Source organism: Beta vulgaris, chromosome 8 (genome assembly GCF_026745355.1).
Source record: "Beta vulgaris subsp. vulgaris cultivar EL10 chromosome 8, EL10.2, whole genome shotgun sequence".
NCBI classification, from domain to species: domain Eukaryota; kingdom Viridiplantae; phylum Streptophyta; class Magnoliopsida; order Caryophyllales; family Amaranthaceae; genus Beta; species Beta vulgaris.
In genome coordinates this window covers 42,279,709-42,292,970 of record NC_079209.1, presented here as the reverse complement: position 1 = coordinate 42,292,970, position 13,262 = coordinate 42,279,709, and the positions used below count along the sequence as shown (strand labels likewise).

The 13,262-nt window shown below is 33.9% G+C and overlaps 1 protein-coding gene across 2 annotated transcripts; it reads left to right on the top strand.

Annotated features, from left to right (window-relative positions):
- The first annotated feature begins 7,494 nt into the window (after window positions 1-7,494).
- Window positions 7,495-12,808, top strand: LOC104901577 (hypothetical protein). Of its 2 annotated transcripts, none has more exons than XM_010689168.4 (2): window positions 7,495-7,675; window positions 10,405-12,808. In XM_010689168.4, the coding sequence occupies exon 2, from the start codon at window positions 10,697-10,699 to the stop codon at window positions 12,581-12,583; it is 1,887 nt and encodes a 628-aa protein (XP_010687470.2). In that variant the 5' UTR covers window positions 7,495-7,675; window positions 10,405-10,696; the 3' UTR covers window positions 12,584-12,808. The 2 variants fall into 2 exon arrangements, with proteins under 2 accessions (XP_010687470.2, XP_048490702.1); XM_048634745.2 differs by having other exon boundaries at window positions 10,387-12,808.
- Window positions 12,809-13,262: the final 454 nt, after the last annotated feature.

The window sequence follows — 13,262 nt, the reverse complement described above, 5'->3', positions numbered from 1 at the left end:
TTTACCCATACTATTTTTACCAATGTTATCCTCTTTTGTCTGAAATTGATGAAGTTGCGGTGAGAGATTATCACCCGCGTACGTGCGTTTCCTAAAACTGAATGTCAAAGTAAAATATAATAAGTAACTAATGGACTAGTAGTTGCAAATTAATTTTAATATATTGTTTGATTCATGTAGTATGTGTGTATGCACGCGTGTGGATATATAGGTTTTTAGAATTTATGAAATCGCTTGGTTGGTGAAACATATAGGAAGTTCTGTGTCCTAGTAGCTTATACTTCTAATTAACAATATATAGGTCTTTGTGACCACCTTTTCTCGCTTGCTATCTCCTTGTGTCATTTCCAACCACACCCATATGAAAAGAGAACAAAAATATTAGAAATTTTTTTTAATCTAAATGATTCTTGTAAGCCCTTTCTTTTTTTAACTAAGTTAGTCTGAATAGAGACAATGAATAAAATTCAACTGAAATAAACATATGAGTGGCTACTGACAGATCAATAAAATTGAACAAACTAAATATAATAAAAAAACGAACTAAACGAAGCTGAAAAACTCAAATATAACTCCAAAAAAAAGGATCTCAGTAACATGTTTCTTAGTATTAATATAATGTTAAGTCAAGAGATAAGAAAATCAAAGAAAACAATAATTATATTCTTTGTTCCAAAATTATCGCTTTTGATACCTAAAATTTGAAAAAAAATCACTGTAGATATCTTATGTTTTAATATTTTTACTCTGGATACCTCCAATATGAAAATAGTTTCACTTTGGGGTATCACTAACAATTAAAAGTGAAAATTAATAATAAATCAATAATCTAATCCACAAAATCATATGAGCTTGGAGGGGAACATTATGCTCGAATGGGAGCGTGCCCTTCACACATTATGTTCAGTTTTGCTAGTCTCTAACAAGCCTCAAGGAACTGACGCTACGAGGTAGAAGGTGTTCCTATTGCTCTAACGAACATTGAATTTCTCAGGCCAATACATCAACGATAAACTTCTAGTACATCTTATGGACCGTCGGATTATGCATTGACAAGTATCATAATGCAGAATCTGCATAATAAACAATAATAAGGAACCGATTATGTAACGTGGGATTTTGAAAACCTAGTTTAAAAACACCCAATAAAAAAGTGGCTTAAATATTTCTATCAATAAAAAGATTAGTTTTGAAGAGAGAATATAAATATAAATCCATTTGAATTAGCAAACTTATATTAATACAAATCAGTTGATAGAATCCATTTTAATTAGCATAAAGCAGTTTAAATTCTTAAATTAAATTATGTTACTAATATCAGAGATGAATTGAACAAGGCCCATTACTATTTAGAATTTTCACTTATTTGTTTTGCAACCTCTGTTCTCTTTTCAGTTTATGCTCTTTTAGATCATGACATAACATGGAGCCATATCTTGTTGGCAATTATTGGATCCTTCTTTGAGCTAGGAGAGGACTAAAAAACAATCAAGGAATAGAGCTATTAGAAGAATGATATATTCTCCACGATGAATAAATTTTATAAAAAGATTGTTGTTAAATATTGATGACTTGTAGGGTCACACTATGACGACTCATGGTAGGACCTTTAAATTAGGTATGATTTTTAATGTGACATCACACCAAAATCAAGCTATTGAGAAGAAGCGCAGGGTATCGCTAACAATTTCGGCACAACTAGGTTCTTTTAAGGGTGTATTATTTTCACATGACCTTATCTGAATTGAGTTACTAATACAAATTAGATTTAATTAGCTTTAATTTAATTTTATATTTATATTTCCTCTGTTTTAAAATATTTGATACACTTCTCTCGACATACTTGTCAACGTATATTTTTAACTATTAATAACTCTAACTCCTTATTAGTAAAAAAAAAACTAGTTATTAGGCCCGGGCTATGCCCCGGGTACGGAAAATTTTCATTTATTAAAATTATAATTTAACATGATAACACTAAATATTATTTGGTCTAGTGGTTAAGACTTTAGTGTATGTTCTTGAGGTTTCGGGATCAAATCTTACACTATGCAATTTCTAATTTTTTTTATTGTTGTGTTTTACATGGAGTAAAACTCCCTTAGGGAGAGTGCCACGTGGCACCGTTTCTGACTTAGGCACGCCTTTTAATATATTAGTATAGATTATTATAAAAATTGATGTTTTAAAAGTATATCTCGAGACGAATTTTTTTTTGGGCCCCCACTGGAAACCCCTTGGTAAGGAGAATGACTCTATCGGACCAACATCTCGCTCAAGTTAGTTAGCCCAATTGCATAGGTCAACGCTTGAGAGTAGGGGGATATAAGAGAATCCCTACTCCAAAGCACAAGTAGATAGTAAGTTCGAACTTGTGACCTCCAAGTCACAAGGTGAGTTCTCCACCACCTCCACCAAGCAAGCTTGGTTTATCTCAAGACTAGTCTGGCAATATCTCATATGACCATAATTTTCCTTGTATAAAATTCATAAAATACAATCAAAAGCAAAAGTGTAAATAGTGAAAAAGTTAAATTGCGGCAAGTATTGAGAAATCAAGAAGTATTTGATTAGACCTAATCAACCCTAATTAGAACGAATTAGACTTAAAACTTATCTCTATTATAGAAGTAAAGGGGGAGGCATGATGTCCCCTTATTATATGACTATATTACCCTTACTTATTTAATTACATCAATTTTGTTTAAATTTTTAAAATAATAATGGGTAATCAATCAATAAAAATATTTGCCAAGTTTAAAAGTTACAATTAGAATAACTTAAAAGTTTAGGTTAAAATAAAAAAGAAAGACTAAACAAGCTTACAAAAAACAAAGATGACAAATGCATTTAAGAATATCAAAATCTTCCACCAAAGGATCGGAAAAATTGCCAAAATAAAAAACCAGCAATATACTTCTACAACATTATAGTCATGTAAAAAAATTTATCAATTTAATGGGTTTATATAATTTCAATTTGTGTAAGTCAATTATATAGAGGATAATAAGGTTAAATCAAAAACTTAACTTAACTTATTTTTGCTGAAAATAACTTATACTAAGTTGGACAAAACATAACCTTTAATTTATTGAAAACACTCTCAACTCAAACTATTATAATGAATTGTCGACGATGTATGTATTGCGTGCATGTAAAACTAGTTACTCGATATTATGAAATATCGCAATGAAAAAATTATCTTCGCGCGTATCGTGTGCTTAAAAAGCTAGTATTTTTAAAATGAAGAAAACATCCTTACGTTGTGCATCGAGCTAACACATGAACAAAATGAATACCGAGAAAACTTATAAAATGTTGCCGACAAGGTCAATATATCAATCTCCATAAAAATATGTTATTGTCATAACTAATATTGATCTATTCGTTCCTAGTTAATCTACACATTTTTCTTTTCACCATGATCTAGAAAAATATAAGAAAATTATCTAGACAAAAGCCCTATTCTTTTAAGTTGTACTAAATTAAACTTAAGTGATGGAGTTGATCTAAACTGAATTGAGATTGTGAAAGCAAACTAACCAAACTAAACTAAACTAAACTAAATTGATAATGTGACAGGAAACTAAGTATACTAAACTAAATTTAACTTAATTGAAATGAACTGAATAAACTTAACTAAATAAAAATTAAGTCTAAATAACAAGGCCTAATAAAGAAAAAGTAACACTAATTACATCTAATAAATGTAAGATTGGACGAAGGCCCACATCCTAAAAAGTATGAAAACATTTTATAGATTAAGAAGAAACAATGCATTTTCTACTTAGTGATCGCGCGTGCAGAAAAAAATTAACTATATTAAGATATAAGTAACTAATTCAATTTATATAAGTAACCCTTAATAATTTATAAGACAAGCAAACTTATCAATTATAAGCTAAGGAGCTATTTGGATGGGAGGTTTCAAGAAAGGGTTTACCCTATATCCCTCTACGTTGATTCCCCCATCCCCCTTAAGGTTTTGGATTCCCCCTATCCCTCTACAATATAACTACCATTGACCAACCTTGACCACTCCACCCCACCACCCTGACCACCACCACCATTACTAAACTGAACCCACAACACTCCATGACCACCGCTAGTCTGAAATCACACGTCCAAACACCATCCAACCATCACCACCTTTTTTACCCACCAACCTATCATCCCTACGCCACCGAAAAACAACAACACCAACCACCCACTACTTCTTTTACCAACTCATTAACCGTCGCTACACTTGTCCTTCGCTGACCAACGAAAAAGAGCCACAGCGCACCAGTGTTTCTTTTTCACCAACGCACCATGACTCTAATCCAACGCCGATTCAACGTCACAATGTATAGCACCACGACCTAACAAATCTGAGAGAAACGACTAGCATACGTGTGAAATTATAACCACCAACATATGAATGAGATAACCACCATAATTCATCGCCAAAACCACTGGAACCACGACTAGTTTTCACCCAACCACTGCATGACTTCACCAATATCACCTCCAAAACCACCGTCGTGTCACCACAACCCCCACCACCACCCACAGGTGAAGAGACATGGAGGAAATGAGAAGAAGGGAGAAAGAGGAAAAAAATTTGTAACCCTTTCTTTGCTCCAACCAAACATCTTTTTTAAATGGGGGGTTTTCTTTTATTTTACTTACTTTTCCCTATCTTATTCCTTTCCCTTACCTTATTCTAAACAAACGCCCCCTAAGTTATCCAAACGGTTATAAGTAATCCTACTATATTAGTAAGTAACCACAATAATTATATGTAATCCCGTATATTAAATTATAAGTAACTCTAACAATTATATGTGATCCCTACTGTATTAGTAAGTAACTGCCAATAATTATAAGTAACCCTTAATAATTTCTAAGACAAGTATCCCCAATATATAGGAAACATAAGTAACCCTAACAATATATTATAAGTAACCCCGACAATTGTATGTATTCTCCTAGTATATTAGTTAGTAACCTCAAAATATTATAACTAACCTTATATGTGGACTAATCACACCGTCCAGTATGATATGTAGGCTGCATATGAGAATTTGCAAAATAAAAAATACCGAGTATATATAACTATTCAAATTGTTACATGCTCATATACATGAATCAATTTTTAATCTATAGAGGATCTTAGCTTTACAAGTTATATAATCACCTTACATGTATTGGTTATTGATAGTAGTAGTACTTCATTTATTTCATAACAGATGCATTATTTTGACTAACCATCCAAATACCTCAAATATTTTATAATGGTATATATACTGTAACACGTGAATGAAGGAAAAAAATCTAAAAGGTAACAGAAGGATATTAAAAATAAGGAAAAAATGAAAACGATAGAGAGAACTAGAGTAAAAGTAAAAGAGAGATGGTAAATCAACCTATCAAATAAGGGAAAAAGGGTCTACTGTCACAAGTGATTAAGAATATCCATAAAAGGTAAAATCTCTTAATAAAAAATTAGAGGGATTATATACTATGAAATTTTGAATATTAACCATTCAAATGAATACGTTAGTTTTTTTATTTTGTTCTTTCCACCTAGTTTTGTGGAGTTTCTTGGACGAAGTTGGTGAGCCATTGAAGTTAGACTAGTGGTTGATCTGATGAGTCGATTTTCCGAATAAATGGAAATTCCGGCTAAAACTTGACTTATAGGAATCAGTTAAGATGGTTTTAAAATAGAGCCATAATTGAAATTTTATGCGATCATAGTGTATCTCCAAATTTCAGACCTTATGGTTCATTAATATAAGGTCTGAAATTTGGACAATTAAAAAAGATCATATTAAGAAAATGGATATAATGGAGATGCTCATCAAAAGTTTTAGATTTGCAATATTGAGGATACAATAGGAGAATGAGTTTTGATGGTTTAGCTCTTCTGCTTTGGGTATGTGAGACTTTAATAAATTGACATATTGGTTAGAGACTTAGGATCGTGAACAATTCGGGATGGTAATAATAATTATTATAATGATATATATTATTATTACTATTACTACTACTACTAATAATAATATGTAATATAATATATATATACAAATATATTAAAAGGTTGTTACTCCACTAAAATTGTCCAATGTGTACATAAGTCATGTCAATTAATAAGGGCCTGTTCTCCCTAGCTTATTTTCAGTTCAGTTCAGTTCAGTTCAATTCAGTTCAGTTGTTTTATGCCGAAGAGAACAGGCCCTAAAAGTAAAATTATCTTGTAACAAGATTTGAACCCGTGACCTCTTGCTATTATACTTGACACAATTACCATCTCAACCAACTTTTAATCATGTTTTAAATATATTATTATATTTGTACCTTTTAAATGTTGAGTTTTCCTTAATATATTTTAATGGAAATAGAAAAAATGCATATCAAATTCGGAAAACAATACCATCCCTGGGCAATGGCCACACCCAAATACTAGTTATTATTATAAGAATCAGAATAATGATAATAAATTAACAACAACAATAATAATAATTTATATAATATGATTATCATAGTTGTTATAGTTAACATATGGTTTATTCAATCCAACCTAATTAAATTTAAATTAATTTATCAATTTTATTTAGTTGATATCAATTTAAGCAAGTTGAGTCCAAAATAAATAATCCTAATTATAATGTGTGCTAGACCATATTTGGCCGGCATAATTGGAAGCAGGAGATGACTTCATATCTACTGCTAGTCTTGTACCATACATGCATACACACAGCACACTGTATCTAAGACCAACTTTAGTAAAAATTTAATTATTCTTAAATAAATACACGAACTCATCATTCTTGCATTGGATTTTTCGCGCGTCACAACTTACACACAAAATGATTCTCTCTCTTTCCCTTTCTTTTTTTTCTCACTTTGTAATTTTTCACATAAAAACTTTTCCAATTTCTCTGTTTCTTATTTTGTCATCTTATAAAGGAAACGTACAATTCCATCTCAGCCATTCACTTCCTTTTCAATTTCTACCCTTAAGAAAGCGACAATCTTCACCTAAAATTACACATACACCCTTCAAAATCTGACAATAATTAGCCATATACAGGGGTATAACAGTCTTTTGACCTGCTACTGTCATTTTCGTTAAAAAAGTATGCGTTGTCCCCATCAACCAATCAAAAGTGTCTTGTACTATTAAGGGTATTTTTGGAATTTTTTTTTGTTTTGCTGATTTGTATCATTATGTACGTCACTCAATTTCATTAATCAAAGTTAATTATTTTTTGCCTTCTTTATTTTTTTTAAATTAAGAAATTTGTTACAAACTTAAAATCTAATAATTTCGACCAATAATATTGAGTGGCAAATATAATGATACGAAATCAGTGGGACATAATACATACAGATATAAAGATACCAAAAAGTGGGCGAAAGACGAAAGATGTGGACTTGGGTATTTTGGGTATTTCACTTGGCCATTTGTCCACAAAAAAATATTAATAAGAATCTGAACTGCTAAAAAAGATTCAATTGCTTCCGTTTATTTCCACCTATTCTCCAAAAATTTATTCGCTCTTTCACTGTCTTTCTCTTTCCTCTTTTTTCATCTTCCCCTCTTTCTCTCTCCTCTCTGAGCTTCAATGGTTTTTGTGGAATGATCTGCAAAAGTTTGATAGATCCGGAAAGTTTCAATCTTTTCATGGTACTCATTTTTAGCTTCTTTTTTCTGTTTGTTTTTTCTTTTTTTGCCAAAAAAACTGTCTTTTTTTTGCAGAATGAGTAATACTTGATGTTTTAGCCTTTTTTTTGGTGATATTTAGGTGTGAATTTTAGTGGGTAGTTGTTAAATTGGCTTATAGTTTTGTTATTTAATGGTTACACACTGTTTTATAATTCCATGGGTAATTGTTTATAAATTTTTGTTACTGTCTGTTAAATTTGTTTGTTTGAGGCTGTTTTTGGAATTTATATATTTTTATAAGATTAAAATCTAGTCAAGTTTTACTAATCACTAATTAGTAGATTTTAGGAGGAAAAAACTATTGTGTTATTGCTACCTATGTTACTTGTTACCCGGATTCTTCATTTTACCTTAAATAATATCTGGGTTGGTCTTAGACACTCCAATATCGGTGTAAAATTTGACAGAGGATCATTTTTTAATACTAATATAAACGTGTTAGACATTTAGACCTGTATACATATCTAACATGGATAGCTGAGTCCGAGTAACATAGATTGTTGATGGGTTTGGCTTATGATATAAGTGAACGTGGCTTAATAGGTGTTTCTTTGTGAGTAACTGCAGAAATGGTAAAGTTCAGTTGGATCTAAATATAATGATTGCCAAATTATTACTGTTAATTTAGTGTCAAACTTCTTTGACGGAGGACCCTTAATTAAATTGACTGTTTTTAATTCAAAATGCCCAACTGTTTAATCCAGAAAATCACTATATTTCTTATGGTAGTTGGTTATAAATGGTGGTAATGGGAATAAATTTGTATCTAAATTTGTGAAGAATATCATGTAATGTTAATTTATCCTAAAGCATCAACTTTCCTTCTTGAATTTTCATTTTCATCGAATACCACCTTGTAGTTGGTAATGAGTGGTAATGAAAATTGCTTCCCTCGGGACAAAAACACAAGTTTGAGGGTGAGATTGATTGCTCATGGAGAAAAAATGCCTCCACATGAAGATTTTAAGGGTGCTTCCCTAATAAAATTACACTTAAATTTCATTTCCATTAGCGCAATTTATTAAAACGGCCGTATATGTCATATGTGTAAAAACTGAGAACATATATAAAAAATAGGACATTGAGATTATACAAAATGCCAATATTAAAGAAGTACTATTGAAGTACTGGTTTGAGCCTTGAGGATGAAGTAATTACAGATTTATCCCTTAAGCCTGGGCTTGGCTTGTTGTGTTGGAGGTCTTCTTTTACAGTCTTTTACATTTTTAATTTTCTAGTTGAATCAGTTGATCTTGACATATTTGACTAGGTAGAATATTTTACCCTTTGCTGATTTTTTTTTTCAATTTTAAATTATTTAATTATTTTAGAGTATGTTTCCACCTTTTTGAAACACTAAACAGGCTACATTTGACTTTGATGGGAGAGCTCATCAACAATACCCTTGTTGAATTTTCTTTTGAGCTTGATGTGAAACTAGCATCTCAAAAATATATTCTTAATTGTTTTTGTAACAGTATCATTTTATTGGTTTAATGTGAATATGTGATATAAAGATAATAAATATTAAAGTAGTTGACATAATTTGACAAGGTTTAACCACAAAGGTCAAATATGATAGTAATCATTTTGGGAGGAAGGAAGGATCATTTTATGTAAGGGTCAATATTAGAAGCAATAGTTTGTGGGTATATTGTTAAGATATGAGTAAATTTATTTGCATTTTGGTGTTTGACAAGTATAATCTTGTGATGGAATTTTCATTTCTTGTGGATACCTTTAGTGTAGAAGAATGAATGCTCGTGATGATACTACTCTTCTATGCATCTTATTCAAGGAAAGTAGTATGGTTTAGTGTCTGATTTCAACTTTTTTATTTGTTGGTCTTATAAGAAACCGCCTACTTTTATTTAAAAATTAGGCAACTACCTAAGCCTAATATTAAGAACGGTTCGCCTTCCAGAATATAATGACTAGTTTAATCCATTTATTTCAACCAATAATCGTATTCTTTAATCCATTTGGTAAAATTGCTTGATTATTTTTTACAATTGTCTGTTGTAGTCGAGATCAAAGAGAAACAAAGGACGGAGAAGAGAATAGACGACTAGAATGTCTAGGGATAGGCTTATCAATGTCTGATTTTTATATTGAAATTAGACCACCTATCTAATAATTTTTGTTTTTACTAAATAACGAAGAACGGGATACCCCATATGTTAGCCCAAATAACGTTAAGAAATTATGCTACTTCATAAATAAAGTTGTAGTCTTCTAAACTACATGAGTGGCTAGTCAATCATCCTTGGTAGCATTCCATGCATCTGTTGTGAGTTGTGACTAAGTCATGGAACTACCATGAACTCACTATAGAAAGTTGGGTGTTTAAGAACTAAAAATTCATGGATGTAATTTTTAAGTAGATTTCAGTGAATGTGAAAGATGTGGCTGCAGATGATTTGCCTCAAATGATTTAGAATAATGCTTTAGTATCTGAGCTCAACCAACATGTGTGTTTTAACTCATACTATCAGAAAACTTGGTTAAATAATCAGTTGACATTGCATATTCTTCTACTTGTAACTGCTTTTCCATTTTTTTCTTCTCTGACCTTGTCTCATTTTAAGTTTTTTAACTTTTAACGTGACTTTGGCTTTTGTTTCTTAATGTTTTGGGAATAGCTATTGCCATCTTTTCTAACTTCAGGGAAGCTTTTTTTGTTTTCCTAGGTTTAATGAAGTAACTCCATGCCATGGAAATCGTCAGATTTCTGCACTTAGGAATCGACCAGTTTCAATGATGGGGTCTGAACTAAGCATAACCTGAAATAGGCTATTGGTTTCCAGTGTAACTAATATGGATAGGGCAGACACTTCAGGTTTTGTAAGTGGTGGAAGTTTCTTACTGAAGGCTCTTGTTGTCACTTGTTTACATTTTGTGGATGCTAGAAGTTTGTGGCTGAGACTGTAATTCTAGTTTGTCTAGTTTGTTTTTCTATTCTTAATTTTTAAGTCAATCAAGATGAATGTAAATGAGAAGGGAGCGTACTTCTCTTGCTCTAATGAATTTGCTAGAAACGACAACTTGGGGGATACCACTTTGCGGTTGGACTGCCTTGGCTATGGAAGGAGTAGTGGTTCTCAATTTTTTAATACCCAAAATGACCCTGGGGTTTTTAGTTCCATGACTCTCGATGATGGTTGCAGATTGGTGCTCGGGTTAGGCCCTACAGCAAGATCCAGTTCAGAAGATAAACAAACGAAAGGATCATCTTCATCATTGTTACAGGGGTTGTCAGGCGATGGTGATTCAATCTTACAATTGGGACTTTCTGGAGTAACTGGAGACTTGTTCGGATCTCTGGAATATTCAACTTCAACCCAGACTGATTTAAATGCACATCATTTCCCTAGACAAGTAACTGCTGCTGATCCTACTCATGTTATTCCTGTAGCTGATGAAGGCTCCACTTCTGCTAAGCAATCAGGTGGTTATATGCCATCTCTTCTTTTGGCTCCTACAAGGGATCGCAGACAAGCCCCTGTGCCGATGTGGGATATGTTAGATCTTAGCTCAAAATCTTCTTCTGATAAATCTCATCTGGGTTCTGAGCCTTCAAGTTGCACCATGGGAACTATATCCGAGCATTCAGGCACTCCTACATCTGTGGATAATAGGCCGTCTCATAATGCGAAGAAGTGCCGTTTTATGGGTTGTATAAAAGGAGCTCGGGGAGCATCAGGTTTGTGTATTGGTCATGGTGGTGGTCAGAGATGCCAGAAACCCGGTTGTAATAAGGGTGCAGAAAGCCGTACTGCTTTCTGCAAGGCTCATGGAGGAGGGAAGAGGTGCCAGCACTTAGGATGCACTAAAAGTGCTGAGGGAAAGACTGACTACTGCATAGCTCATGGTGGAGGTCGCCGATGTGGGTATTCTGGGGGTTGCTCTAAAGCAGCACGTGGGAAATCAGGGCTTTGTATTCGGCATGGTGGAGGTAAGAGATGTAAGATGGAAGGTTGCACAAAGAGCGCCGAAGGTCGGGCAGGTCTTTGTATTTCACATGGGGGTGGAAGGCGATGTCAATTTCCGGATTGTGCAAAGGGTGCTCAAGGAAGCACTATGTTTTGCAAAGCACATGGAGGGGGAAAACGATGCATTTTTGCTGGCTGTACAAAGGGTGCAGAGGGGAGCACACCGTTGTGCAAAGGACATGGTGGGGGTAAGCGATGCATGTTTGATGGGGGTGGGATCTGCCCAAAGAGTGTTCATGGGGGAACAAACTTCTGTGTTGCTCATGGAGGTGGGAAGAGGTGTGCTGTTCCTGGGTGCACAAAGAGTGCACGTGGGCGCACCGATTGCTGTGTCAAGCATGGTGGTGGAAAGCGATGTAAGGTTGTAAACTGCGGAAAGAGTGCTCAAGGTAGCACCGATTTCTGCAAAGCTCATGGAGGTGGGAAACGGTGTTGTTGGGGCGATGGAAAATGTGAAAAATTCGCGAGGGGTAGAAGTGGGCTATGTGCAGCCCATAGTAGCATGGTCCAAGAGAGGGAAAACAGGAGAGGCATGATCGGGCCTGGCTTGTTCCACGGGCTTGTTTCGACCACTTCTACCGTCGCTAGCAGCCTGGAAAACAAGAATTCTTCGTCCGGAATGAGTGTTATCTCTGATTGTGGAGATTCATTGGGACGGCCAGCTAAAAGGCAGCATCTCATCCCTCCTCAGGTTCTAGTACCCCTATCAATGAAGTCCGCATCATCTCATTCTGTGCAGACAACTCACGGCGAACAGAATGTTGATAGTGGTAGGGGCAGTTTTGGGTTCTTAATACCAGAGGGCAGAGTTCATGGTGGAGGCTTGATGTCATTGCTTGGGGGAAATCTAATTGATAACGCCGTGCATGGGCTATGAAGGTGTAAAAATTATGATGCTGTATTATTTGCTGCATTTTCATCAAGGTTATTCCTCTGATCCCTTGTATTGTTATTCTTGTAATTGTGTATAAAGCTGTAAGTCTATGTCACTACATGTACAAATAGTTTCTGTAAACCGTGGATATTTTATTGTGGTGGTGGCATTCACCCTGCATTACTACACAGTTAATGAGCTCTATGTATAATTACCAGTTTAGCACTTCTTTTCTTTCTTGTTGATAACACTGCCACCTTCCCCTTTCTACACGTCGCACGCCATTTTTCTCCTATCTGGCAGCATTTCTGGAACAGATAGAATCATAGAAGCTAAAATTGAGAATTTGAGTTTTTCTTATTGTTTAGATGAAGCTATTTCACTCTTCCTTTTCAATGCTCAAGGCCACTTGGTGGTTGTAAGAAATGTGTAATCTTCACCAGGTATTATCAAGTCCACTTGTAGATAAGGTGAAATAAGAGCTGATTATGTCCAATAATTTCCGTTTGGAGTTCACGGCATCTGGAACCATTCTTTAGATCTCGTTCCATTTTGGATCAAACTGGATTGAGTCATTGGGGTGATGAGTTATGTCTTATGTGATTCGGTTTTGAATCTGTTAGGTCTACTTCTAGTTTAGATATACTGTCAATTAGCTTATCATGATAAATTAATCAATACT

Bases quoted from the DNA above. Each gene is read 5' to 3' on its own strand.
- LOC104901577 (XM_010689168.4), top strand. From the start codon at position 10,697: ATGAATGTAAATGAGAAGGGAGCGTACTTCTCTTGCTCTAATGAATTT.